At 41.0% G+C, this 27427-nt stretch overlaps 1 protein-coding gene across 2 annotated transcripts in view; it reads left to right on the forward strand.

Moving 5' to 3' along the window:
- Window positions 1–27427, forward strand: part of LRBA (LPS responsive beige-like anchor protein) — a 713883-nt gene that overhangs the window by 169203 nt on the left and 517253 nt on the right. For both annotated transcript variants that reach the window (XM_056562819.1, XM_056562820.1), the window contains exons 31-33: window positions 6671–6749; window positions 8215–8348; window positions 21117–21178. In XM_056562819.1, the coding sequence (XP_056418794.1) occupies window positions 6671–6749; window positions 8215–8348; window positions 21117–21178 (275 nt within the window). The remainder of the gene's footprint in view (window positions 1–6670; window positions 6750–8214; window positions 8349–21116; window positions 21179–27427) is intronic.

Here is a 27427-nt window from a genome sequence, read left to right on the forward strand (position 1 = left end):
GAACAGCCGTCTGCCTGACTGATTATCTGCCCACCCAAGGGACAGCTTTGGTACGTCCCATGGTCTGTGTCCCCCAATGGAGCCGATAGAGAAAAGGAGATTTCTTAATCCTTACCGTAAAATCTCTTTCTCGAAGGATACATTGGGGGACACAGCTCCAGCCCTTTTGGGTTTCTCTTTGGTTCTCTGTCAGAGGGTGTGGTCAGTTATATTTTTTTCCTCTGGTTCTCGGACAGTTCGTGTTTTTTCCTTGACCTGTCGGTCCTCTATTGCTCTGGTACTAAAACTGATTAGCTCAGGGCCTGGAGGCAGGTATATCCTGCTGGGAGGAGCCGACTTTTTTGTTGCCATAGTGTCATACCTCCTAGAGACAGCAGCATACACCCATGGTCTGTGTCCCCCAATGGAGCCGATAGAGAAAATGCATTTTAGTGAAAAAAAATTTTTTTTCATTTACACATCCAACTTTAACAGAAAGTTGTCAAACACTTTTTTCCTGTTCTGGCACCACAGGGGCTTCCTAAATACGACATGCCCCCCAAAAACCATTTCAGCAAAATTTGCTTTCCAAAAGCCAAATGTGACTCCTTCTCTTCTGAGCATTGCAGTTCGCCCCGCAGAGCATTTTATGTCCTAACATGGGGTATTTCCATACTCAGAAGAGATGGGGTTACAAATTTTGGGGGGCATTTTCTCCCGTTACCCTTTGCAAAAAAGATAAATTTGGGGGGGGGGGGAAATGGCACTTTAGTGAAAAAAAATTTTTTCTTCAATTACACAACCAACTTTAACGAAAAGAGATTTTACGGTAAGGATTAAAAAAATCTCCTTTTTTCCCCAAAATTTGACATTTTTACAAGGGGTAATAGGAGAAAATGACCCCCAAAATTTGAAACCCCATTTCTTCTGAGTATGGAAATACCCCATGTGTGGACGTCAAGTGCTCTGCTGGCGAACTACAATGCTCAGAAGAGGAGGAGCGCCACTGAGCTTTTGGAAAGAGAATTTGTTTGGAATGGAAGTCAGGGGCCATGTGCGTTTACAAAGCCCCCCGTGGTGCCAGAACAATGGACCCCCCCACATGTGACCCCATTTTGGAAACTACACCCCTCACAGAATATAATAAGGGGTGCAGTGAGTATTTACACCCCACTGGCGTTTGACAGATCTTTGGAACAGTGGTCTGTGCAAATGAAAAATTCTATTTTTCATTTTCCTTCTATTGTGGGTGGGCAGAACGGGGAAGCCGAAAGTTAACCCCCTCCCCACCCCATATCTGCTATTGGTCATCGCTTCTTGACGACCAATAGCAGGGATAGGAGGGGTGGCACCCCTGCCACCTCACTCCTATCCCTTCAGGGGGATCGTGGGTGTCTTGGACAACCGCGATCCCCCTTATTTTTCGGGTCACTGGGTCGCCATAGACCCGTATGACCCGGAATCAGCACAAATCGTGTGAATTCCCCCCTGGGCGTTTGCGCAGGGTGCCTGCTGATAGATATTAGCAGTCACCCCGGTCCGGTCCGCGTTCGGCGGGGACCGTAATTCCCTTGGGCGTATGGATACGTCCTGAGTCCTTAAGTATCTGGGAGCCAGGGTGTATCCATACGCCCTAGGTCCTTAAGGGGTTAAAGGGAACCTGTCATAAGATTTCACCATATATGATGAGTGGAAACGCGTTGTATATGGTAAAATTTTCTTCCTCACAATCACCGGACACGTTTTTGCCCACAGGGATGGTGAGAATATATAGTTTGAAAATCTCCTCCGCCGGCCCTGTAAGTAGTCCCCTGGGCGGGGAGCCATACTTATTTAGTCCCCTTTTCTCCAGTGATTACAGCTGGAGATAACAGAGATAGGCGAGTATAGCTCTCCACTCTTGAGACTTCTTATGGGGCCCATGGGGGAGACTTTTTAACAGAATATCCTCACTGTCCCTGCAGGAACACCCCCCCTTTGCATGTCTCCTTGCTCATTCTTCACCACCCAGGAGGAGCTGGGAGGTGAAGACGAGCAAGGAGACATGATCGGCCATGGCACTTAAAGGGGTTATCTGGTGAGATTTATTGTTGCACTATTTTCCTAATAAAGTACTAATAAAAACTTTAACAACCCTTCCTCCACTTCTTCATAGTCTCCAGTATCAGGATGCCCAGTCTCCAGCCGGTCTCCACTGACAGTCTGATTCCCTAAGCCGGCCAAAGCTGTAGACATATCATAGCTAGCTCAGCCAATTGCTGGCTGCTGCGATGACCTGCCTTGGCCAGTGATTAGCCAGCTGCTATAGACTCTACTCTTTTTGAAGCTCGAGGAAAAGCAGAGTCACCGGCTGTGGGCAGAGTGCCCTGATACCGAAATCTACGAGGGAGTGGAGGAAAGGAAGTTTTTGTTGTTTTATTAGGCAGGGTGGGGACAATAATTAATAAAATAGTACATTTTGCCAGACAACCCTTAAAGGGCTCATCCACACTGCAGACATTCAGCTGGAATGCAGACAAACCTACTTAAGGGTCCATTCCCACCAATGTAATCTGCAACAGAAGATATTGATCTTGACCTCAATGGGTCTCAAGAAAATCTGCTGCGGATTTTCAGATGTAAAAATTCCATTGTAGATTTTCCACAACAGAGTTTCAGAAGCTGAAAAACTGCAGCGGATTATGTGTATGGGAACGTACCCTTAGAATACAACATTCCATAGTGACATTTTTCTCTGATAATGAAGTCCCAAAACACCCTGGTCATCAATGGTTAATTTGGTTATACACTTTACTTTAATGTGTAGTTTTATATTTGGTAGTTTCCTAAAAACTCCTGGAAAAAGGCAGTTACCCTTACTTCTCTTAAAGCATATCTGTCGCAATAAAATCCTGTCCTATATAAAGGCAGCATATTATAGTGACAGGTCTGATTTGTTTGTATTAAGAGATAGCTGGATCAGAAGAGTTGATAATGAAACATAAATGTTTATTTCATAGATCTTAAAAATATTTCCATATGAAAGGCCACAAATGCCAAAAGTACACAGTTCTTTAAGGGAACCTGATAGCAGCATCACCCACACTAACCTGAACATACAGGTAAATAGTGCAGTTTTTTGCACAATGCAGGTTGTCTCATAGTGAATATGCGATGCATAATGGGAGGCGGTATTTAGCAACTGGCTCAATAGGCTGGAGATTGCCTGCATTGCTCAGAAAATTATATTTCCGTTTTTGGATAATATATAGATTGCTCAGAAACAGCTAAACAGATTTTTTTCCAGGTAGAATGCTTTTGTAAACCACATCACCTGCACTAATAACCTGTATATTAAGATTAATGCGGATGATGTTGCTGTCAGTTTCTGTAGAAAATATGCAGCAAAATACGGCATGTGTGACCCTACACTTTAAATGTATCAGTTAAAAACGCAGCAAATGGATAAATAGTCAAACGGAAATTATTGCAGATGTCCAGAATTAAAGGGGTACTCCTTTGGATTTTTTAAATCAACTGGTGCCAGAAAGTTAAACACATTTGTAAATTACTTTTATTAAAAAAATCTTAATCCTTCCAGTATTTATTACCTGCTGAATGCTACAGAGGAAATGGTTTTCTTTTTGGAACACAGAGCCCTCTGCTGACATCATGACCACAGTGCTCTCTGCTGACATCTCTGTCCATTTTAAGAACTGTCCAGAGTAGGAGAAAATCCCCATAGAAAACATATGCTGCTCTGGACAGTTCCTAAAATGGACAGAGGTGTCAGCAGAGAGCACTGTGCTCGTGATGTCAGCAGAGAGCTCTGTGTTCCAAAAAGAAAACAATTTCCTCTGTAGTATACAGACCCTAAAAAGTACTGGAAAGATCGGATAAGCCAAGACACAAATGGCAGAATTACATGGCAGGTTATGGGGCACAGGTAAACTTACTTGCAGGGCCATCATCCACATGCTAAGCCACTGCCAGACACCTCTGATGCCACTTTTCCCCTTCTGAAAGCAGAGATCGTGATACTGTAAAAACCATGATTATGGTTTTCTCTGCCATGTTTTTCCCCCATAGGGTATAATATGCAAAAACTGTGGTAAAAAATGTGTATTTAAGCCACACTTTTTTTTTTTTTTTTTTTTTTTTTTAAAGGAACCACCTTAAAAATTTTTTTGTTTGTTTGTTTACCAAAGCTATATGTTATACACTGCTCAAAAAAATAAAGGGAACACTTAAACACAATGGGGGGAATTTATTATTGGTTTTACCCTGGTTTTGTGGTGTACATTTGTCTCAGTTTGTCTCAGATGCTGTTTTGAGACTTTTCATTGAGACTTTTGCTTTAGAAGGTTTTTCTAAAGGAACACACCAAGTCATGATTTCAGTTGATATCATGCAGTGGTCATGAATTCATGAAATGCGACTTTTCAGTTTGGCGCAACTGCGCCAAGCAAATCTACACCAGCCCTGACTTGGCTTACAAAACTGGCTGTTGACAGAATTATTAAAAAGTCATACATTTTGTCGCACGGGATAAAAAGTCGCACAATAAGTCGCAGAGGAATCACCATACAAAGTGAAGTACTGAAGTAAGAAATGTGATCAGCACCAGATTTATCACTTGCTCTGCACCGTGTAGTATATTTGGTGCAGGTACACAGTTTCCTCCACATGAATTAATGGGGTAAAAAGACGTTCACCTACACCACTCTTGAAGAATAACCCCCAATGTAACTCCAAGTCAATCACACTTCTGTGAAATCACACTGTCCACTCAGTAAGCAGCACTGATTGACAATCAATTCCACATGCTGTTGTGCAAATGGAACAGGCAACAGGTGGAAATTGTAGGCAATTAGCAAGACACCCCAATAAAGGAGTGGTTCTGCAGGTGGTGAACACAGACCACTTCTCAGTTCCTATGCTTCCTGGTTGATGTTTTGGTCTCTTTTTGAATACTGGTGGTGATTTCACTCTAGTGGTAGCATGAGACTGAGTCTAAAACCCACACAAGTGGCTCAGGTGGTGCAGCTCATCCGAGATGGCACATCAATGTGAGCTGTGGCAAGAAAGTTTGCTATGTCTGTCGGCGTAGTGTCCAGACCATGAAGGCACTACCAGAAGACAGGCCAGTACATCGGGAGACTTGGAAGAGGCCATAGAAGGGCAACAACCCAGCAGCAGGACTGCTACCTCCAGCTTTGTGCAAGGAGGACCACTGCCAGAGCCCTACAAAATGACCTCCAGCAGGCCACAAATGTGCATGTGTCTACTCAAATGGTCAGAAACTGACTCCATGAGGGTGGTTTGAGGGCCTGACATCCACAGGTGGGGGTTGTGCTTACAGCCCAACACCATGCAGGATGTTTGGCATTTGCCAGAGAACACCAAGATTGCCAAATTCACTACTGGCACCCTGTGCTTTTCACAGATGAAAGCAGGTTCACACTGAGCACATGTGACAGTCTGGAGATGCCGTGGAGAATGTTCTGCTGCCTGCAACATCCTCCAGTATGACCGGTTTGGTGGTGGGTCAGTAATGGTGTGGGGTGGCATTTCTTTGGGGACACAGCCGTCCATGTGCTTGCCAGAGGTAGTCTGACTGCCATTAGGTACCAAGATGAGATCCTCAGACCTCTTGTGAGACCATATGCTGGTGTGGATGGCCCTGGGTTCCTCCTAATGCAAGACAATGCTAGACCTCATGTGGCTGGAGTGTGTCAGCAGTTCCTGCAAGAGGAAGGCATTGATGCTATGGATGAGCACATCTGGGATATCATGTGTCGCTCCATCCACCAATGCCACATTGTACCACAGACTGTCCAGGAGTTGGCAGATGCTTAAAGGAGTAGTCCAGTGGTGACTCAGTGGTTAACAACTTATCCCCTATCTTAAGGATAGGGGATAAGTTGCAGATCGCGGGGGGTCCGACTGCTGGGGCCCCCTGCGATCTCCTGTACGGAGCCCCGACAGCCCGCGGGAAGGGGACGTGTCGACCTCCGCACGAAGCGGCGGCCGACACGCCCCCTCAATACAACTCTATGGCAGAGCCGAAGCGCTGCCTTCGGCAATCTCCGGCTCTGCCATTGAGATGTATTGAGGGGGCGTGTCGGCCGCCGCTTCGTGCGGGGGTCGACACCCGCTATCAGGCCGGAGAGCCGGGGCCCTGTACAGAGAGATCGCAGGGGGCCCCAGCAGTCAGACCCCCCGTGATCTCAAACTTATCCCCTATCCTTAGGATAGGGGATACGTTTTTCACCACTGGACTACCCCTTTAAGTCCAGGTCTGGGAGGACACCCCTCAGGAGAAAATCCACCACCTCATCAGGAGCATGCCCAGGCATTGTAGGGAGGTCATACGGGCACATGGAGGCCACACACACTACTGAGCCTCATTTTGACTTGTTTTAAGGACATTTCATCAAAGTTGGATCAGCCTGTAGTGTGGTATTCCACTTTGATTTTGAGTGTGACTCCATATCCAGATCTCCATGGGTTGATAAATTTGATTTCCATTGATAATTTTTGTGTGATTTTGTTGTCAGCACATTCATGTTAAGACGAACGTATTTAATACGATTAGTTCATTCATTCAGATCTAGGATGTGTTATCTTAGTGTTCCCTTTATTGTTTTTGAGCAGTGTATCTGTCTCCTAGAACTACACCATTTTATCTTAATTCTTTTTCTCCCTTTAGGCAGTGGATCATCTAGTTCAAAGCTACCATCTGTCCAGGCGGTTGACTCTGTGCTAGAAGATGCTGCTTCTCACATGAGGTAAGCTGCCTTTTCCGTTGCCCAGCTCATCATTTTGTATGTTGTCACCAACGCTGTAATGTTATAGCTAAAAATAACTTGAGAATGCAAATGGAATGCCAATATATTGATGCATGAATAGGCATAGTCACCATAGACTTTAATGGCATGAATGTAACCTGCTGTGAATACGCTCAGGTCATTTTCCGAACATATACCTGTGATGTACACAACGAACAAGATTGGAGACACTACCATTGCCCTAGAAGCAAACTTCACTAATGGGATAGCTCAATGTACTCCAACAGGTGCCCCACAATACCTCTTGGACTCTGCTACTTACTTTAAATGGCAATCCAAAGTAGAAAATACATATGCAGAAATGACAAAGTAGCGGCACCTAATTCTTTGCATCAACAATACGTCTCTCTTTTTTGGAACAACATTAGCTTCAGGTTATAGACAGAGGGAGCAGACAGAACAACATCCATTTTGCTGCCTTCTGCTGCTTCAACTGGTCCCTGGGAAATAAAGGCAAATGGTGGTGTGAAACTGGGCTGACACAGTCAAATTAGTTCTGTTTAGGAACACAGGGCCCCGTACAGGCTGCTTAGGAGAGTTGACCGGTCGTCTTTATGATCGCTGCGTATCTGCGAATTGAATTGACGTGTAAGGGGCTCTAGAGTAAATTTAACTATGAATTTCCCTTAGTAAATTCTTAGCTGAATTTTGCCTACAGCAGAAACCCATTGATCTCAATGGGATTCTGCTGCTAGTTAACAATACGGTTAGTTTTGTGGCAGATCTTCTGTCATGGATTTCGATTCCACTAAAAGAATAATCAGCGGAATCTGCCCTGAAAAGCCCAAGAGTTAATTAGACAGTTATTACTGACTATTATTACTAAGCTAAAATTCTCTGAGAAATGAGCCCCAACTCTTGGGGCAGCATGGATCCGCTGAGGAAACTCCTCAGCAATGTCTGCCTAAAAGAATGATTACAAATTTAAAGGAGTATACATATCCTATACATTAATGACCAATCCACAATTTTGTTTCAGGTCTCCCATCTATTTTGGAGAGTGGGACATGGCTAACACTTCATAGCCCCCAGTGATTTGTTAAATGGTCCCAGTACCTCTGTTCTTTTCTGACAGCACTGTGCTTATCACACATTTATGGCATATCCTGTGGTATATAATTGGAAAACTCCTTTAACATATTTGATATGGATATGCCTTTATAAGCTGTACATTGTTTTGAGTTTGTGTTTTTCATATTTATTTCATGACCTAATGAACTCTACAGTTGAACAGTATCTTTGATCATAATTTTAAGCTCCAAGCAAGAGTTACCTCATGTAATAATACATGTTATTGGGTGCAGACACTAACAGGTCTTTTTTAGGCATAATCTGTATCTACATCATAGTTACATTTTCTTGACTTTTCCCATATTATTAGTAAAATGTATTTTTCTCTTATTAGTATTACAGAGAGGTTGGAACATGCACTGGAAAAAGCTGCTCCACTCCTGAGGGAGATTTTTGTGGACTTTGCCCCATTTCTATCTCGTACACTTTTAGGAAGTCATGGCCAAGAACTACTTATTGAAGGAACAAGTAAGTATAAGGCTGTTTGTTTGGTTGTTTATCTGATGGGAAGACTCCTGATGATTTCATAACGTGTTGTCTGTCTGTGCAAATGTCCATTGTCCTGTGTACTAAATTCCGATAGGTTTACTTATTACTACATTTGTGTGTTGGGATTCAACATAGGTTATCTCTGATTTCCTGTGATACCAAAGTTGGTACAAAGCTGGTATAAAATATTGTCTACTTGGCATCTAGAAACTATAACATTTGTCTACAGCTGATTTGGAGAAACTGAGTCTCCATAATCCATATCATTTTGTATGACTAATACTATGTCTCTGATTTTAGCTAACCTTTCTATACATCTTTGTGGCATTACACTAGCTTCTGTTACCTAGAGTTTCACAGTCAGTCCACAGACTATCTGAACTTCCTGAAGGTGGTCATTCGTTTTCAATGTTCAGCCAACAGATATCTCCCAACCTCTGCATACACATTGAATGTTTTCACTATTAGGAGCAGAAAGGTAAGACACTGCCAGACAGTGCTGGCAGCTGCTTATCCCTCCTCTGTACTTTTCTTTACCAATAGAGACGAGCGAAATTACAGTACTTCGATTATGCACGAACCTCGCGGCTCAGCGGTTGCTGACTTTAGCCTGCATAAATTAGTTCAGCTTTCAGGTGCTCTGGTGGGCTGGAAAAGGTGGATACAGTCCTTGGAGACTCCCCTAGGACTGTATGCACCTTTTCCAGCCCACCGGAGCACCTGAAAGCTGAACTAATTTATGCAGGCTAAAGGCAGCAACTGCCGAGCCACGAGGTTCGTGCAGAATCAAAATACTGTAACTTCGCTCATCTCTATTTACCAACATCACCTGTTGGTGAAGAGTCTGTGAAGGCACCATACAGTTTTGGCGGGTTTGGTTGACTTTAGTCTGTGACGGCCATCTGTGATGCCCCATCCCATAGACTTACATTGAGGGGTGTGGCATGATGCCAATGCCACACAGGAGCTGACTCGTGATTTCACGGTACTCTGGCCCTGTAGTCGTCTTCTGACTCTGAGCCTCCAGCACTGGCGTGCAGCTCACACAGGTGGGTGCTGCATGAGAGATTGTGGGGGTTCCCAGCGTCGGGACTCCCGCTATCAGACATCTTTGGATAGGGGATAATGTCTTAGGGCTGGAGTACCCCTTTAACAATGAATTTGTTAAGAAATGGTTTAGCTTGTTGGGGTCTTTAATTTTATGTTTTTCAGGTAGCTAGAACATTACATTTAACCTTTAGATAATGCAGGTATAACTAAAAAGGCTCAGAAAGAAGATTATGGTAGTTAACATACAATTTTATTAGACGTTCTCCAACAACCATAGTTCTTTAATGTTGTACCATGGAGATGCCAACCGCTATGGTAGATATTAAAGTTTATGAAGAGTATTTTATTTTACGTTCACCTCAAATCTGAGCAGTGCCTGAAGCTGTTTCTCTAATTTGCATAGCTGTTGATGCTGTTGTCATCACCTGTCGCTTTACCCAGGTAATATCACTAGTCCCAGCTTTTGTATAGTCATGGTTACTAGGCACAGGAATGTAAAACTTCTCCTAAAAAAAAGTCTCCCAAAGATTGGTCAGACTACAAAGTAACAGAAGATTCTTTATATTAATGTTAGGCTTGCATTGTATGAATAGTGGGTAAAGAGACAAAGACCGGCACTGACGTCTCGGGTATAGGCAATCTCTAACAGTCTCTGGCAATCAGCCACAAAACACAGCCCTAAAGGGAAGCAGGTTCCTGACTGTAACAAAACTGGGTGCTCAATCCTCCAGAGCAAAACATGCACAGTCCATAGTACAAAAAGAAAGGTGAGGAGGCACTCATGGTTTTAAGGTGCAACAGGTTTCTTTATTTTCGGTTCAAACTGAAGCAGAGCAGCATCAGCGAGATGCCTACACAGGTACAGTGACAATTGTTTCACGCCCCTTCTGGGCGTTTCATCAGACAGCCTTCACTCAACCGTCACACAGGTAAATACTCATCTCATAGTGATGTATGGTGTGTAGGGCATTGCTAAGAGAGAATTTAAAATCACATTAAAAGCAACACACAGAAGGTACCAAAAAACACATATATGGGAAAACAATGACTTGACTGCATTACAAAAAAATGCTCAGATCTAAACGATCATTTAAACCCAAGTTTCCCTGGGCATTTGTTTCCAGGATAATTCTTGCTTCACGTTGTAAAAGTACTTTTTGTCTGTCTGTCCCCTCCCTGGCAAAAACTCTCTCTAGTTAGAGGAAGGACAGACAATTAATAATCGCCGAGATGTTCATCCTTGACGTGTGAAATGAGTCTTGGACAACCAGATTTTATGGAGTAAATATGTTCTCTAAAGTGTATGTTAACTGAACCAATGTAAAAGCGTTTACAACTACATAAAATGGCTTAATCTAAGTCATTTGTGCGACATCACATAGTATCCCTGAAATGAAGACTTGCCACCAATAGTTAAATTATTTTCTTGACAAATAAAATTGCACCAATTACATCCATTACATCTATAATTCCCTGGTGACAGGGTGCCATTTAACCAACTGGTTCTTGGTTTTGACCGACAAAAAGCACTTCTGACTAGTTCGCCATGTAGATTTCTGCATTTTCTGAAAGAGATGAGTAGTCTCGTTTTTCCATATTCAGAAAGAACAGTGTCGCTCCCGACCAGGAACCGATTGTCATAAATTATCTTTTTAATTTTTTCTGCCATCGGGCTAAAGCGAAAAGAGAATGAAAAATGTACGTCCTTACATTATGTCTCAAGCCCGCCCTCTCCTTGTTTTTTATTTTTTTATTTTTTTTACCTTTCAAAAGGGTGGATCTGTTTTGTTTGTGTTCTGTCGAGGGCTTTTTCTAGAACTATCTCTGTGCATCCTCTTATTGCCAGCTGTCTTTTTAAATCTCTTGCTTGCTTTAGAAAGTCCTCATCCCAACTATTCACCCTTCGCAGTCTTAAAAAATGTCCATAGGGGCGGCCCTTTTCACATGGTCGAGATGATAGCTCTCAAAATACAGCAGAGAATTACAAGCGGTGGGTTTTCGGAACCCTTTTGTTACTAGATTGCCCTCTCAGACAAATCAGGACGTCCAAAAATTCAAGTCCGTACGGACCAATCTTACTAGTGAATCTGATTCATGTCGTTAGAAGAATTGAGGACCGTCACGAAGTCCGCAAAAGCGGACTCTGTGTCGGTCCAGATGATAAAAACATCCACAAGTCGCCGGTAACAAGCAATAGATTTACAATAGGAATTATTGCCAGAAAAAAATTATCTTTTTTCGAACATGGCCACATAAATGTTTGCTAACGTGCAGGCCACTGGAGTACCCATTGCGACTCCTCCAGTCTGAGTATACCATTGGTCATCAAACTTGAAGGAGTTGCAACTGAGTATAATATCCAGTGAATCGCGTATAAAGTTGAAAAATTCAACACTTTTGTCAGTCATTTAGAAGTTCTCTAATCACTGCTACTGCTCCTGCTTGTGGAATGCTTGTGCAAAGGCTCTCTATGTCCAGTGAGACTAAGATGCAATTAGAGGGCCAGGTGGAATCCTCTAGTGTCTGTAAAAATTCATTTGTATCCTTTACTAGAGAGGGTATCTCTGAGAGGAGAGGATAAAGAAGCCAATCTGTAAATTTTGAGATGGGCTCCGTTAGAGTCCCCACACTGGAGACAATAGGTCGTCTGGGTGGGGACTCCAACGTTTTGTGTACTTTTGGCATGAAGTACTAATTTGCCACACTGGGATTTTTTGGAAATAATCTATCTTCAATCTTTTTTGAAAGAAATTTTTTTTTCCGCATACATGCGTAAAAGTGACTGTAATTTGCTGGATGATTTTTTTCAGGGGGCTTTTTGATAGTTTACTGTAGAACCTCTTATCTCCTAACTGCTGATTGGCTTCACTCATATAATACTCTTTTTGGAAAAAAAATATTCTTTAAAAAAAAGATGGCAGATTATTTCCAAAAAGTCAGTGTGGCAAACTGGTACTTCCTGCCAAAAGTACACAAAACGTTGGGAGTCCCCACCCGGACGACCTATTGTCTCCAGTGTGGGGACTCTAACAGAGCCCATCTCAAAATTTATAGAATGGAGTCTTCATCCTGTCCTCTCAGAGATACCCTCTCTAGTAAAGGATACAAATTCATTTTACATACACTGAAGGATTCCACCTGGCCCTCTAATTGCATCTTAGTCTCACTGGACATAAGAGAGCCTTTACACAAGCATTCCACAAGCAGGAGCAGTAGAGAACTTCTAAATGCCTCTGACAAAAGTGTTGAATACATCAACTTTATATGAGATTCACTGGATATCATACTCAGTTGCAACTCCAAGTTAGATTATCAATGGTATACTCAGACTGGAGGAGTCACAATGGGTACTCCAGTGGCCTGCACGTTAGCAAACATTTATGTGGCCATGTTCGAAAAAAGATTAATTTTTTCTGGCAATCATTTTTTTTGTAAATCCATTGCTTGTTACCGGCGATTTGTCGATGATGATTTCATCATCTGGACCGACAGAGACCGCTTTTGCGGACTTCATGTCGGTCCTCAATTCTTCTAACGACATGAATCTGAGATTCACTATTAAGATTGGTCCGTACGGACTTGAATTTTTGGACGTCCTGATTTGTCTGAGAGTGCAATCTAGTAACAAAAGGGTTCCGAAAACCAACAGCTTGTAATTCTCTGCTGCGTTATGAGAGCTACCATCATGACCATGTGAAAAGGGCCGCCCCTATGGACAGTTTTTAAGACTGCAAAGGGTGAATAGTCAGGATGAGGACTTTCTAATGCAGGCAAGAGATTTAAAAAGATGGCTGGCAAGAAGAGGATACACAGAGATAGTTCTAGAAAAAGCGCTAGACAGAGCAATGAAACAAAACAGAGCCGCCCTTTTGAAAGGTAGAAAAAAAACGAAAAAAAGAGGGCTGGCTTGAGACACAATGTTAAGGACGTACATTTTTAATTCTCTTTTCGCTTTAGCCTGATGGCAGAAAAAATTTTAAAAGATCATTTATGACAATTGGTTCCTGGTCGGAAGCGACACTGTTCTTTCTGAATATGGAAAAACAAAACTACTCGTTCAAAACCAAGAACCAATTGGTTAAATAGCACCCTGTCACCAGGGAATTACAGATGTAATGGATGTAATTGGTGCAACTTTATTTGTCAAGAAAAGAATATAACTATTGGTGGCAAGTCTTTTAATTTCAAGGATACTATGTGCTGTCGCACAAATTACATAGTTTACACCATTTTATGCAGTTGTAAACGCTTTTACATTGGTTGCACCATACGTTCAGTTAACATACACTTTAGAGAACAAATTTACTCCATAAAATCTAGTTGAACATCTTGGCGATTATTAATTGTCTGTCCTTCCTCTTTCTAGAGAGAGTTTTTGCCAGGGAGGGGATAGACAGACAAAAAGTTTTTACAACGTGAATCAAGAATTATCCTATAAACAAACGCCCAGGGAATCTTGTGTTTTAAATGATTGTTTAGATCTGAGCATTTTTTTGTAATGCAGTCAAGCCATTGTTTTTCAATATATGTGTTTTTTGTACCTTCTGTGTGTGTTGCTTTTTAATGTGATTTTAAATTCCCTCTTAGCCATGCCCTACACACCATACGTCATTATGAGATGAGTATTTACCTGTGTGACTGTGGAGTGAAGGCAGTCTGATGAAACCCCCAGAAGGGGCGTGAAACAATTGTCACTATACATGTGATGGCATTTCGCTGATGCTGCTCTGCTTCAGTTTGCACCGAAAATAAAGAAACCTGCTGCACGTTAAAACCGTGAGTGCCTCCTCACCTTAGTTTTTGTGCTATTGTATTAATAGTGTATGTAAAGAATTTCTAATATTGATCTGAAATAGGAAAAACACTAGGATCCTAAAAACATACTTTTATTGGTGTACATTTAAAATATAGGCACACAAAATTCACACATTTAAACAATTAAAGGTACAGTACAATGTTTATAATATTCTTCACAAACCCAGCTTATCCTAGTCTGTGGATAGTTTGCTAGAGTAAGGCTATACTGGCCCTACTAGTCACATAGGACCCCCTACCTGTTACTGCAGGGAGGCCTTCCTAGAGAACGCCAGCCTGCAACAGGAACCTCCTATCTCTCCCTGGTTCTGGAGGGTATGGAGGCACCGGGTGCAGTACGTATATCACGTCACCAGCAACAACTCAGCTGGTTTGTAGACCTCAGCTGGATTATTCGGTGAGTATACAACTGTAAGCACATCAAATTTGGTACAATGATACAAGTTTAGTACAGTTTAAAGCCACATATTTCCAACGCGTTTCGTTGCGGCACAGTTTCAAGTGGCGCAACTCTTCAGGGACAAGTGTTTGGAGGGCAGGAGTATAGTTTCTCCCGTCACTTACCTCACTGAATAGTAGTATGATCGTGATACGACATAGAGGTATAGATAGATCTTCTGGGCCTTTAAAAAAAAAAAAAAGGCCCAGATAAAGTTATGTAGGTAATGGTCCAAAGGCTTGTGTTCCCTCTTCTATATAGATAAATACCGTCCTTAGATTGGTACGGCAAATGTGTAGGTGCAGAGACGATAACTGCACGGATACAGTAGCTTTATTTGATTTTAGTTGCTTGTTGTAGGCTGGTAAAGGTAAGCCTCGTATGTGAGGGCACAGGGCATTAACCCACAGGATGATGTTCCCACATAAAGATTAGGGCAATATCATATGGCATCCTTAGGATAGTTTAGGGAGCCATTCGGATGTCAGGTACCTGCAGTTAGCTGATTCGGTGGTCAGCAAAGGGAGGGGTGCTGAGATGCCGCGCCATCCTGCACCCCTGCCTTTGCTGACCACCGAATAAGCTAACTGCAGGTACCTGACATCCGAATGGCTCCCTAAACTATCCTAAGAACGCCATATGATATTGCCCTAATCTTTATGTGGGAACGTCATCCTGTGGGTTAATGCCCTGTGCCCTCCTCACATACGAGGCTTACCTTTACCAGCCTACAACAAGCAACTAAAATCAAATAAAGCAACTGTATCCGTGCAGTTATCGTCTCTGCACCTACACATTTGCCGTACCAATCTAAGGACTGTATTTATCTATATACAAGAGGGAACACAAGCCTTTGGACCCCTACCCACATAACTTTCTGGGCCTTTTTTTTTAATCTAAGCACACCAGAAGATCTATCTATACCTCTATGTCGTATCACGATCATACTACTATTTAGGGAGATAAGTGACGGGAAAAACTATACTCCTGCCCTCCAAACACTTGTCCCTGAAGAGTTGCACCGCTTGAAACTGTGCCGCAATGAAACGCGTTGGAAATATGTGGCTTTAAACTGTACTAAACTTGTATGCAATCATTGTACCAAATTTGATGTGCTTACAGTTGTATACTCACCGAATAATCCAGCTGAGGTCTACAAACCAGCTGAGTTGTTGCTGGTGACGTGATATACGTACTGCACCCGGTGCCTCCATACCCTCCAGAACCAGGGAGAGATAGGAGGTTCCTGTTGCAGGCTGGCGTTCTCTAGGAAGGCCTCCCTGCAGTAACAGGTAGGGGGTCCTATGTGACTAGTAGGGCCAGTATAGCCTTACTCTAGCAAACTATCCACAGACTAGGATAAGCTGGGTTTGTGAAGAATATTATAAACATTGTACTGTACCTTTAATTGTTTATGTGTGAATTTTGTGTGGCTATATTTTAAATGCACACCAATAAAAGTGTGTTTTTTATGATCCTAATGTTTTTCCTATTGCTAATCAATTATTACACATAGGTCTACACGCATCATATGCTCCCTCCTATTTTATATAATATTGATCTGATCATTCTAGCCGTATATATGCACTGGTTGTTCCAGATAGAGTTCATCCACCTCCATTTTGAGAGTATAAACAATGAGAAATATCATATAGGTAACTACTTAAGTTCTTGCTTAGGTTTACTGTGGGGCCAAGGGTCAAAGTGCTAATAAGAGTGTAGGGGATGTCTGCTGCCACAGAGCAAAATGGAAACGTGATTGATAGCTGGAGGGCTGAAGTAAGGGGACGGCAGCAGAGAAAGCAAAGGTCAATGCTCATGCTGTTGGATATTAAGAATTTGCTCAGCATATGTTTTGCACCTTTTTTTTCTTTTTTTCTTTTATCAATGTGCAAAGAAACCCTAACATGGTTTATATAGAAAATGTTATTTTTTTTACATTTTCCTTGTATCTTTTTTTATTGGTTGTAAGTATAAATTGAACATAAAAGACTGCATTTCTCTCTTTGTGTCATTTTTGAATACATTTGCTTTCTTTATGTTACGCTGTAGTTTTACAGCTTTCCCTGGTTGTGGAGGACTGGGGGTATATGTCTTTTCCTATATAAACAAAAATTGTTGTGGTTTGTTTTTGTTTGTAATGTGAAACCTGGTATCCGAATAAGAAAGTCCCAACCTTGTTGGTATTCAAAGAAGTTCCTATAAGCTTTCTTCTGAGTGGTATGAACCTTTGCAAATGTCTATCTGTTGTTTCTTATTTTAAATCATATTCTGTACACACCTTTTTTTGAAGCTGTCAAATCATTGTACATGCAATATGATGAGCGTTTCACAAACGCTCCTCCTATTGTGTAAACAATAAATGTGCATGCTCTGCCAAGCATACCCATGTATTCCAGTGGGGAGAGGTCAAAGTCTCTGCTGGTGGCTTATCTACATCAGGAACAAAGGCTCAGACATGTTAACGTCAATGTGCCAATTCTGTTTGTATTCCTTCTACTGTTAGGAGGCCCTCCTACACATTCATCAGCCAGGAGCCAAGTATTTACCCCTAGACGACCCATGACATACATGTACGTGGCCACTTGGCACTTAACCCACCATGCTGTGCATTTACGGCATTCAATGCAGGAGTTCTATGAAGTAAGCACAGGAGCTGTACTCGCATCATAGCAGTCATCTCTCACGTTTTATCAGCAGCTATGCACTCACAGTCAATGGCGTACATTAGGGATCAATGTGATGTCTGCCATTAACCCCTTAAATGCTGGGAGCAATAGTAATCATGGTCCTTTTAAGCCTGAATGATGATTCCAGGTAACCAATCGGTATCTCCGTGCTGGCACTGGGTCTACCACTAAAAGATGTAATGAGTGGGCAATGGCTTGTGTTGACCCAGTACTGAAAGCATGGTGCATCAGATATCCGGTTTCTGTGACCTACTAAAACCTTTAAGTTAGGAATAAAATTGGGCGCTTATGGTTTTTTTTTTTTTCCTCTGGATGATCTGGTGGTTGATCTGTCAGCATGCCATGCTCCTTTGTCATGGTAATGCAGTATATTTAACCCCTTAAGGACCGGGGCTTTTTCCGTTTTTTTTAATTTTTTTTCATTTTCAATTTTTCCTCCTTAACTTAAAAAAATCATAACTCTTTAAAATGTTCACCTAAAATTCAATATGATGACTTAATTTTTGCATCACTAATTCTACTTTGTAATGACATTAGTCATTTTACCCAAAAATCTACGGTGAAACGGGAAAAAAAATCAATGTGCGACAAAATTGATGAAAAAACACTATTTTGTAAGTTTTGGGGGCTTCTGTTTTTACGCAGTACATTTTTTGGCAAAAATGACACCTTATCTTTATTCTGTAGGTCCATACGGTTAAAATTATACCCTACTTGTAAAGGTTTTATTTTGTGTCACTTCAGAAAAAAATCATGAATACATACAGGAAAATGTATACGTTTAAAATTGTCATCTTCTGACCCCTATAACTTAATTTTTCTGTGTTTAGGGGGCTATGAGGGCTCTTTTTTGTGCGCCGTGATCTGACGTTTTTAGCGGTACCATTTTTGTTCTGATCAGACTTTTTGATCACTTTTTATTTACTTTTTTTGGTAAAGTGATCAAAAATGCAATATTTTGGACTTTGGAATTTTTTTGCGCGTACGCCATTGAACGTGCGGTTTAAAAAGTGGTATATTTTTATCAATCGCAAATTTCTGCACGCGGTGATACCACATATGTGTGTGTTTATTTTTATTTACTCTGTTTTATTTTGTACTAGGAAATGCCGGGTGATTCAAACTTTTAATTCAGAAGGGAATACCTGAAAGGGTTAACTTTTTTTTTTTTTTTTTTTACCCTTTTTTTTTCCAAGCTGATAGGTGCCATAGAGACCTATCAGCTTGCAATGGCTGATTTCATTCACAGACTGCTGCCTTGCCGTTGCATGGCAACAATTAGTGAAATCGGTGTTTGATTGCTCAAGCCTGGATCTCAGGCTTGAAGCATTCAATCAGCGATTGGACTGCAGGAAGGAAGGTAAGAGACCTTCCTCCTGTAGTACAGCTGTTCGGGATGCCGCGATTATACCACGGCGATCCCGAACAGCTCCCTGAGCTAGCCGGACACTTTCACTTTCGTTTTTAGCCGCGCGGCTCAGCTTTGAGCACGGCAAGGGTTAATAGCGCACGGCACCACGATCAATGCCGTGCGCTATTAGCCGCGGGTCCCGGCTTCACTATGACTCCGGGCCCGCCGCGATATGATGCGGGGTTACCGTGTAACCCCGCGTTATATCGCAGGACCGGGACACATGACGTAGCTGTACGTCATATGTCCTTAAGGAGTTAAAGGGGTATTCCAGGAAAATACCTTTTTATATAATATCTCATCTGGCTCCAGAAAGTTAAACAGATTTGTAAATTACTTCTATTAAAAATTCTTAATCCTTTCAATAATTATCAGCTGCTGAAGTTGAGTTGTTTTTTTTCTGTCTGGCAACAGTACTCTCTGCTGACATCTCTGCTTGTCTCGGGAACTGCACAGAGTAGAAGAGGTTTGCTATGTTGATTTGCTTCTAAATTGGGCAGTTCCCGAGACACGTGTCATCAGAAAGCACTTAGACAGAAAAGAACAACTCAACTTCATCAGCTCATAAGTACTGAAAGGATTAAGATTCTTTAATAGAAGTAATTTACAAATCTGTTTAACTTTCTGGAGCCAGTTGATATATAAAAAAAAGTTTTTTCCTGGATTACCCCTTTAATTTAATATACTGCATTACCATGACACAGGGCAGCATACCATGCTGACAGATCATGATCGGTCCCTGTGCCTCTCCCTGCCATCCTCTGTCATTGGCAAGCTGCTGTTTATCGATGTATACACAAAATGCCTGTCAATCCACGCTGATAGGGGTTCATACCCCTTAATACACTGGATTCTTGTCTCTCCCTATATTAGGCAGCAGTTACGTTAGGCAGCATAAATTTAGCCGAAAGATCTGCTTAAAAAGTGATAATTCAGGTTCCGTTTGTAGAATAATAATGCAACTTTTCTGTGCACCAAATGTAATGGGTAATACCAGGGGCCTTCTATTAAGAATCAATACTTTTCCATGGCACTTACCCCCATGTACCAGACTGGTCCAGTTGGTTCTTGGATGTGATGTATTGGATTAATATTTTTGCTCCTCCAGTCATTGAAATTTCCTGTAATGTTTTTTTTTTTTTTTTTTTTTTTTTTTTTTTTTATCGGAAGTGATACAAATACATATGGGAAGGTACACTACACCAGTATAGATTAAAAAAAAAAAAAAAAAAAAAAAAAAAGTCACAGCTGATCAAACACACACCTGGTCTACCCCAGGTCTGTGGAAAAGATAGAAATACTCTGAAAAGGATTGGTGCTCTAGGACCATTGGAACTGGTAGGTCACAGCACCCTTGTTTAAGCCTACCTAGATAAAGCATGCACATTAAAAACAATATATAATATACCATGAATAGAAACAATATACCACCACAATATATAGACATATGTACATAAATATTGCACTAATAAAATATGAGATTTGTTCATCCACATGTTTTTCAAGCTACTGTGTGCACTAAAAGAGTAATAAAAAAAACTTGTATCTTGAATAAGCTGAAACTAATGTAATGATCCAGAAAAATGTGACATAGTTGTAAATATATTTCCACTTTGCTTCTGTGTATCTAGCAAAGTACTCTGTAGCACTCAGAGGGAAAGAAAGTTCCTTAATGATAAAAGTTCCAACAGATAGAGCAGTTGCTCAAAGATCGCTTAGCCTGTAAATAGAACTGTTTACGGTTCTGTGCACCGCTCACCCACACACCGTTCTCAAGGTCTATATGGAAGCCAGGCAGAGGTAAACAGTTGTCTCCCTGCTTAAGCAACCCAGAGCTGCTGCAAATGATGCCATAATGTTAGCCAACTGGTAATACGAGCATACAATGTCTGTGGGAAGATTTTGCTCTTCAGATCAGAAAACAGACATCACGGCAGATGTTAGTGGGCGGGAGCTTCCTTGTTATTGCGGTGTGTAGTGAGTGGACAACAGCATCCTCGTAGTAGCGGAGCACACGCTCCTAAATAGACACAGGTGGTAGACTCGGTAGCAACAAGTAGCACCATGCAATGGCTGTAAAGTAGTGGTACGTATTCACACTAGGCTGGAAGCATTTCATGACTGCCTTAAGTCCTTTCTTCAGCAGCTTACTAATATCCAGTTTATAGTAAGGCTTACAAAATACATGTAACCCCATATACTGTACTGGAAAAAGTCATCTAGATTAAGCCAATATGAATATTCTGAATAGTGGCATAAGATATAATAAATATTTGATATGATCTTTACATTGATGCTTATTTGTTTTCTCTAATTGTAAATGTTCTTGTTTTTTTTTTAAGGCCTGGTGTGTATGAAATCCAGTAGCTCAGTTGTGGAGTTGGTCATGCTTCTGTGCTCCCAGGTATGTATCCTGAAATACTGTCTTTCCTTAAATAGTATCCCCCCCAGCAGTGAAATACAATAGCTTTTATGACTGACAGGGGCAAGGTAAGCGTTAGGGCGAGTAGGCAGCTAGCTAGGGCACCATTTTTTTTGTTTGTGAATAAGGAAGAAAGAAAAATATATATGTCTAGAGGTGATTTTCTCATGTTCCTTTTTTTATTAGTTATTTTAATGAACGATTTATTTTACCAGTCGCGCAGGAGCACTTCTCTCATGTTCAAACAGTCCTTTTGGGTCTGAATGCTCGAACCCTGACTTAAACTTTTAACCTGAGTGACAGTTATACTTCATCTTTTATTGCCCCTTAGTCATAGTAACAATATGATACTTAAATAAGAAACCATATACCCCCAAACAAAGTGGATAGTCATGTGGTTTTTATGTGCCTGGTATTTAAATGGACACTGTCAGATTCAAAAACTTTTTATATGTTGTACATTTTGTCAAAATATTAACCTTTCTAATATACTACGTAAGAAATTTTTATTTCCTTTTGATAGAAATCATGGCTTATAAAATCATGGCTTTGTCCAAGCTGAAGCACAGGCATGGACAAAGTCCAGTAAGTGAGGGCATTATAGAGCACAGAAGAGTACTATCAGACAGGAGGGAGCACAGAGGAGTGCTATCGGACAGGAGAGAGCACAGAGGAGTACTATCGGACAGGAGAGAGCACAGAGGAGTACTATCGGACAGGAGAGAGCACAGAGGAGTACTATCGGACAGGAGAGAGCACTGAGGAGTGCTATCAGACAGGAGAGAGCACTGAGGAGTGCTATCAGACAGGAGAGAGCACTGAGGAGTGCTATCAGACAGGAGAGAGCACAGAGGAGTACTATCAGATAGGAGAGTGCTAGCCCACCCTTACTTACTGGACTTTGACCATGCCTGTGCTTTAGCTTGGACAAAGACATGATTTTATAAGCCACGATTTCTATAAAAAGGTAATAACATTTTCTTAAGTATATTAGAAAGGTTAATGTTTTGTCAAAAAGTTTTTGCATCGGACAGTGCCTATTTAAAGCTCATGTCCAGTAAAAATGGCCTTGGGAAAAAGGAAGATCCAGCTCCAGGCATAGTAAACTGGAATTTTTTTGTGTCTTCCTGCAAACAGCATATACAGCCAACATGTCAACACATTTTGGGGCTGCATGACCCTTTATCATGGCACACATACTGGCATGTTCCAAGTTTAGGTGTGGAAGCTCTGTGGGTAGGAGCTGTCGACACACCTCTTTGTAAAGATTACCTTTACTATCCACAGGTAGCTGATCATGAGGGTCCAACCTCTGGGACCCCCTGCGATCTCGGGAATTGTCCCCTGGCTCTTAGAGAGAGCAAATGCTGTAAATGGCACACACTTCATTCATTTATAATGGCAGCGCTAGAGATGCCAAAGTCCAGCACTCGAGCATCTCCTGTGGTCCCATACAAATGAACTAAGTGCATGCTCTACAGAGGGTCACAACAGCTGGGGTCACGTTTCACAGTTCGCCGGGTGTCCCAGATGTCGGATCCCTTGTGATCAAATACTTATCCTCTATCCTGTTGATAGTAAATGAGGTGATTTTATTACCACACAACCCCTTAAACCTCTTAAGGACCTGTAGACTCTGCGCCCACTCCCACGATTTAATGTCATATCTGGTCAGTCCCGGCGGCTAACGGTAGCCGGGACCTGGGGCTAATACTGGACATAACCGATCGCGCTGATGTCCGGGATTAACCCTTTAGACGCAGCAATCAAAGTTGATCGACACGTCTAAAGTAAAAAATATATATATAAAAATTCATAGATGTGATTTAACCCCTTCCTTATTAAGTTTGAATCGCTCCCATTTTCCCATAAAAAAAAAAAAAACGATGTAAATAAAAATAAATATAAACATATGTGGTATTGCCTCGTGCGTAAATGTACGAATTATAAAAATATATAAATAATTAAACCGCACGGTACATGATGTACACGTAAAAAAATTCCAAAGTCCAAAATAGTATATTTTCTAAACAAAAATGAGACCGATAAAAACTTCAGATCACGGCACAAAAAATTAGCCCCCATACATCCCTGTATGCTGAAAAATAAAAAAGTTATATGGGTCAGAAAGGACATTTTTAAACATAATAATTTTCCTGCATATAGTTATGATTTTTTCCAGAAGTAAGACAAAATCAAACCTATTTAATTAGGGTATCCTTTTAATCGTATGGACCTACAGAATAAAGATAAGGTGTAATGTTTACCGAAAAATGCACTGCGTAGAATCGGAAGCCCCCAAATTTACAAAATTGTGTTTTTGTTGCACAATGATTTTTTTTTTTTTTTCCACCGTGGATCTTTGGGTAAAATGACTGACGTCATTACAAATTAGAATTGGTGGTGCAAAAAAAGCCCTCATATGGGTCTGTAGGTGCAAAATTGAAGGGGTTATGATTTTTAAAAGGTGAGGAGGAAAAACGAAGTGCAAATACGGAAAAACCCTGAGTCCTTAAATGGGCACTCTCAGATGCAAAAACTTTTGATATGTTGTAAAGCATGCAAAACCAATAGGTTTAGCAATTGCCTTCATTAGAAAATTTTCAGTATTTCAAACTGAAAAAGCCAGTCAAACAACTGCCCACCCTGCCTGCTTGTACACATACTAGTCCTGCAGTGTCCATGCATCATCACCTACATCATGGACACACTTCCTTGATTGACTGCTGTGAGCGCAGGGCTCACAGCTGGAGGAAAAATAGTCCCACTGTCAGCTTGTGTCCCACTAATGTCAGTGAGGACAAGCTGGGTGTTCTAGTTTTGCTAATGCTAGGGGAAGATGTGAGCAGACAGCATACTGAGGGAGGGGGCGGAGACCTGCACAGTGAGGCCATGCCCCCTCCATTTGAGAGGAATTCAGATTAGTGAGCAAAATTAAAAGTGTAATAAAATAAATGAAGGTGCTAGACACATAAAAATGTACATTGACAGGAATAGGTACTAAGTGATATATTAAAAAAAATATGTTTTTGTTGGATCGGATGGGTACGCTTTAAGGGGGTTAAAATGAATATTTTATGGGGTGCTATGGGTATGAAAATGTTGTTTTATACTGTTTTGCTATGCAGTTTAACATTGTTTCCTTTGTACGAAGTAAGCGGGGCATAATTAAGAGCAGTCTTCCATGCGTTGCAAAGGATGGACATTGCTGAGAGGTGTCATTTGTGACCTGTTTTGTTGTAGTGTCTGTGTAACCAGAGTACCTTGATGATGAAAACATTTGTTGTGAGATGGTGGGTTGTAGCTTTATCTATAACCAGTAATAAAGACTCAATGGCAGAGAGGTTATTGGAAAATGTATGAAAGCAAACCTTCAGAAAGAGATATGGGGGCTCAGGGATGGATAAAGGACAGGCAGAATATGTTCATTCCTTTTAGTTATTGATGGCTCCTCTATTAATTTGAAGCCATCTTTGAGGAAATGAACATATTCTGCATGTCCGCTATCCATTCCTGACCCCCCCCCCCCCCCCATATTTTTTCTGTAGGTTTGCTATCAAACATTTTACAATAACCCCTCTACCACAGATTCTTTGACTAATTGAACACAGTAGATCCAAATAGGTTGTTCTAGGTAAAACATGGTATTTTTTTATTCAATTTTTATTTCATGTTGTATTAAAGTATGGAAAAGCTGAGCTGTAAACCCTGAGTGACCTCTAGTAATGAGAACATTCAATTAATCTTTGTTCTGTTCTTCACCTTTTTTTCTGTAATTAAAGGAAAATGGTTTTATTGAGTTCTAGTATCTCTTTAAAATGAAGATGTTTCTTTGCTATAGTTTAGCTTTTAAATCCTGTGATTGGATGGGTTACAATAGCTTTTTTTTTTAATGAGAAGTGTATCAGTCTGTAGGTCAAGGGTTCTGACCCATTGACAAACCTTTGACCTTCATTTGCAGCCATCATGGCTATCCTGCCCAATGAATAAGGATAATGCAAAATTAATGTTTCTTTTCATCGATTTGTTTTATGTTACTGCTTATGCCACCAAATTTATTTAGACTCAACTGATAGACATTTCATGAATACAAATGAAGGAATCATAGAAGGTGTAAAGAATCAATGATGCACATTGTCAATAAATTGCAATAAGAACAATTACTCGACGAGATTACACCAAATGGATTTTTCAATAAAGTATCAAGAAGTAGTTATATTTCTAGTGAGCTTATTATTGTAATCTCAGGTCACAGAGTAGCATTTTATCAAAATAATGGAATGTGTGTCCCTCAAAGTAATGACAATGAAATATGCATGTAGTGTGTAAAGTGCCTAGATAAAGATGGGTGCTGCGGTTTCCTGAGATCACAATAGATTTTGGCCATTATGAAAATGAGCAAAAAAACTTTTTTTTTTTTTTTTTATATTTTTTATTTTTAATCTGATCTCCATTTAATGTAGAAAGGACACAAAGTCAGCAATCCCTGTGTATACAGTTTTTCTAAAGCTAGACCTTTTGTGACTATGGCACCTTCATTTTAAAGAGAGAGAGGAAATTTAGCTTTTGCAATTTTCTCACCCCTTTATTTTTTCAGGCTTACACTTTCACTGTCATAGCTTTTAGGCCAACAGCTAAAGAAAAAAATATCTAAAAAGTCAGACAGAAAATATTTTGCTAAATGCGCAAGAAAATTGGCCAAAATGCTTGTCACCACGGTTTTGCATGTTAAAATTCAACATATATTGAAGTGTTTAACTATGAAAATAGTGTAGAATTTTAAAACTTTTAGGCAAATTGAAAAGAAATGGTGAATGAATTAAGCAAGTTAAGGGAAGGGGAAAAAAGAATACATTTCAAAAGCATAGGTTTTGTAATGTAAAAAAAATATATATAGTAATTACAGACTTTACAATTCAGTGGTTGGCTTAGCTTGTGCTATGTGCAGGAAATAGCCCGGACTGTGTAATCTGAACCCCCTCAAGATGGTCCCCACTGTGTCTTTAAAGTTCAGGAAACTTGTCCTTTAGTATCTGCTCATAGTCAGCAGATCACTGCTGGACCAGGGCTGCCTTTGTGATGTGATCCTTTTCTTGCTGTAACCCTCTCTTTTCCCTTTCCTTTATCTTATGAGCTGCAGCGATTCACTGCTTAGACCAGGGCAGCTTTTGTGATGTAACTCCTTTTTTCTTGCCATCCTAAATTACGTAACTTTTAACAACTGAAAAAAACAAACACATAAAATTGCATGACGCACTAAAATCTCCACTTTTATACAGTGATCCTTCAACTTACAATGGCCTCAGCATACATTATTTCAACATAAAATGGTCTTTACTGGACCATTGTAACTTAAAAGCAGACTTAACATGCAATACTACGGACAGTCTATGACCAATCAGAATGGGCATTTTACTGCTAAAACCCCTGTATTCCTAAAGTTCATGCATTGTCTGTCTGGTAGCAACCCCTACAGTACAGGGAGGTACTACATGTTCTGTACTACTCTTTACCTTTTCCAGTGATTGTTGCTCCAGGTGAGGGTGGCTCCATGTTACTTTTTTGGGACTCTGTGTGTACTGTACAGGACCCTGAAGAAGCTCCTGTCCCCTACATAGACTGCGATTTACAGCTCCCAGTAGCTAATTTTTGCTTTTTATATGTAAGGACTTGCTTTATCTGTATTAGTTATCTACTTTTCTCTATAGGCTCCATTGGGGGACACAGACCTTAGGTATATGCTGTTGTTGCTAGGAGACTTGACACTATGGAAACCAAAAAAGTTGGCTCCTCCGAGCAGGATATACCCGCCTACAGAGCCTGAGGTAATCAGTTTTAGCTTAGTGTCTACAGGAGACAGACGCTGGTCTGGGGTTCCCCAGACCTGGTCAAACCTTTTTTTATTTTCCAGATTAGGGACATTTAGTTTCTTATTCCCTTTTCTTTTCCTGTTTTTAGGTGGGCACTCAGGAACATAGCATTCACTGTTTCCCCATTTGCGATTGAGGGGGCACATGCATCGTGGATGTACTGTCAACCCCCTCTCGCCAACGGTCAGCGCCTGGGGTTTTATCTCATGGGTCTGGGTCCCCCACTTTTCCCTGCTCTTCTCGCTGTTACAGCCCAGCATTCTGACAAAGGTGAGTATTTTTCACCCCTTTTTCTATTCCAGGTTTTAGGGTTTTCAACCTCTGGAGACCTCCTATTTTTAGCCCACTCCTTTTTATTTTA

This window comes from Hyla sarda, chromosome 1 (genome assembly GCF_029499605.1).
Source record: "Hyla sarda isolate aHylSar1 chromosome 1, aHylSar1.hap1, whole genome shotgun sequence".
NCBI classification, from domain to species: domain Eukaryota; kingdom Metazoa; phylum Chordata; class Amphibia; order Anura; family Hylidae; genus Hyla; species Hyla sarda.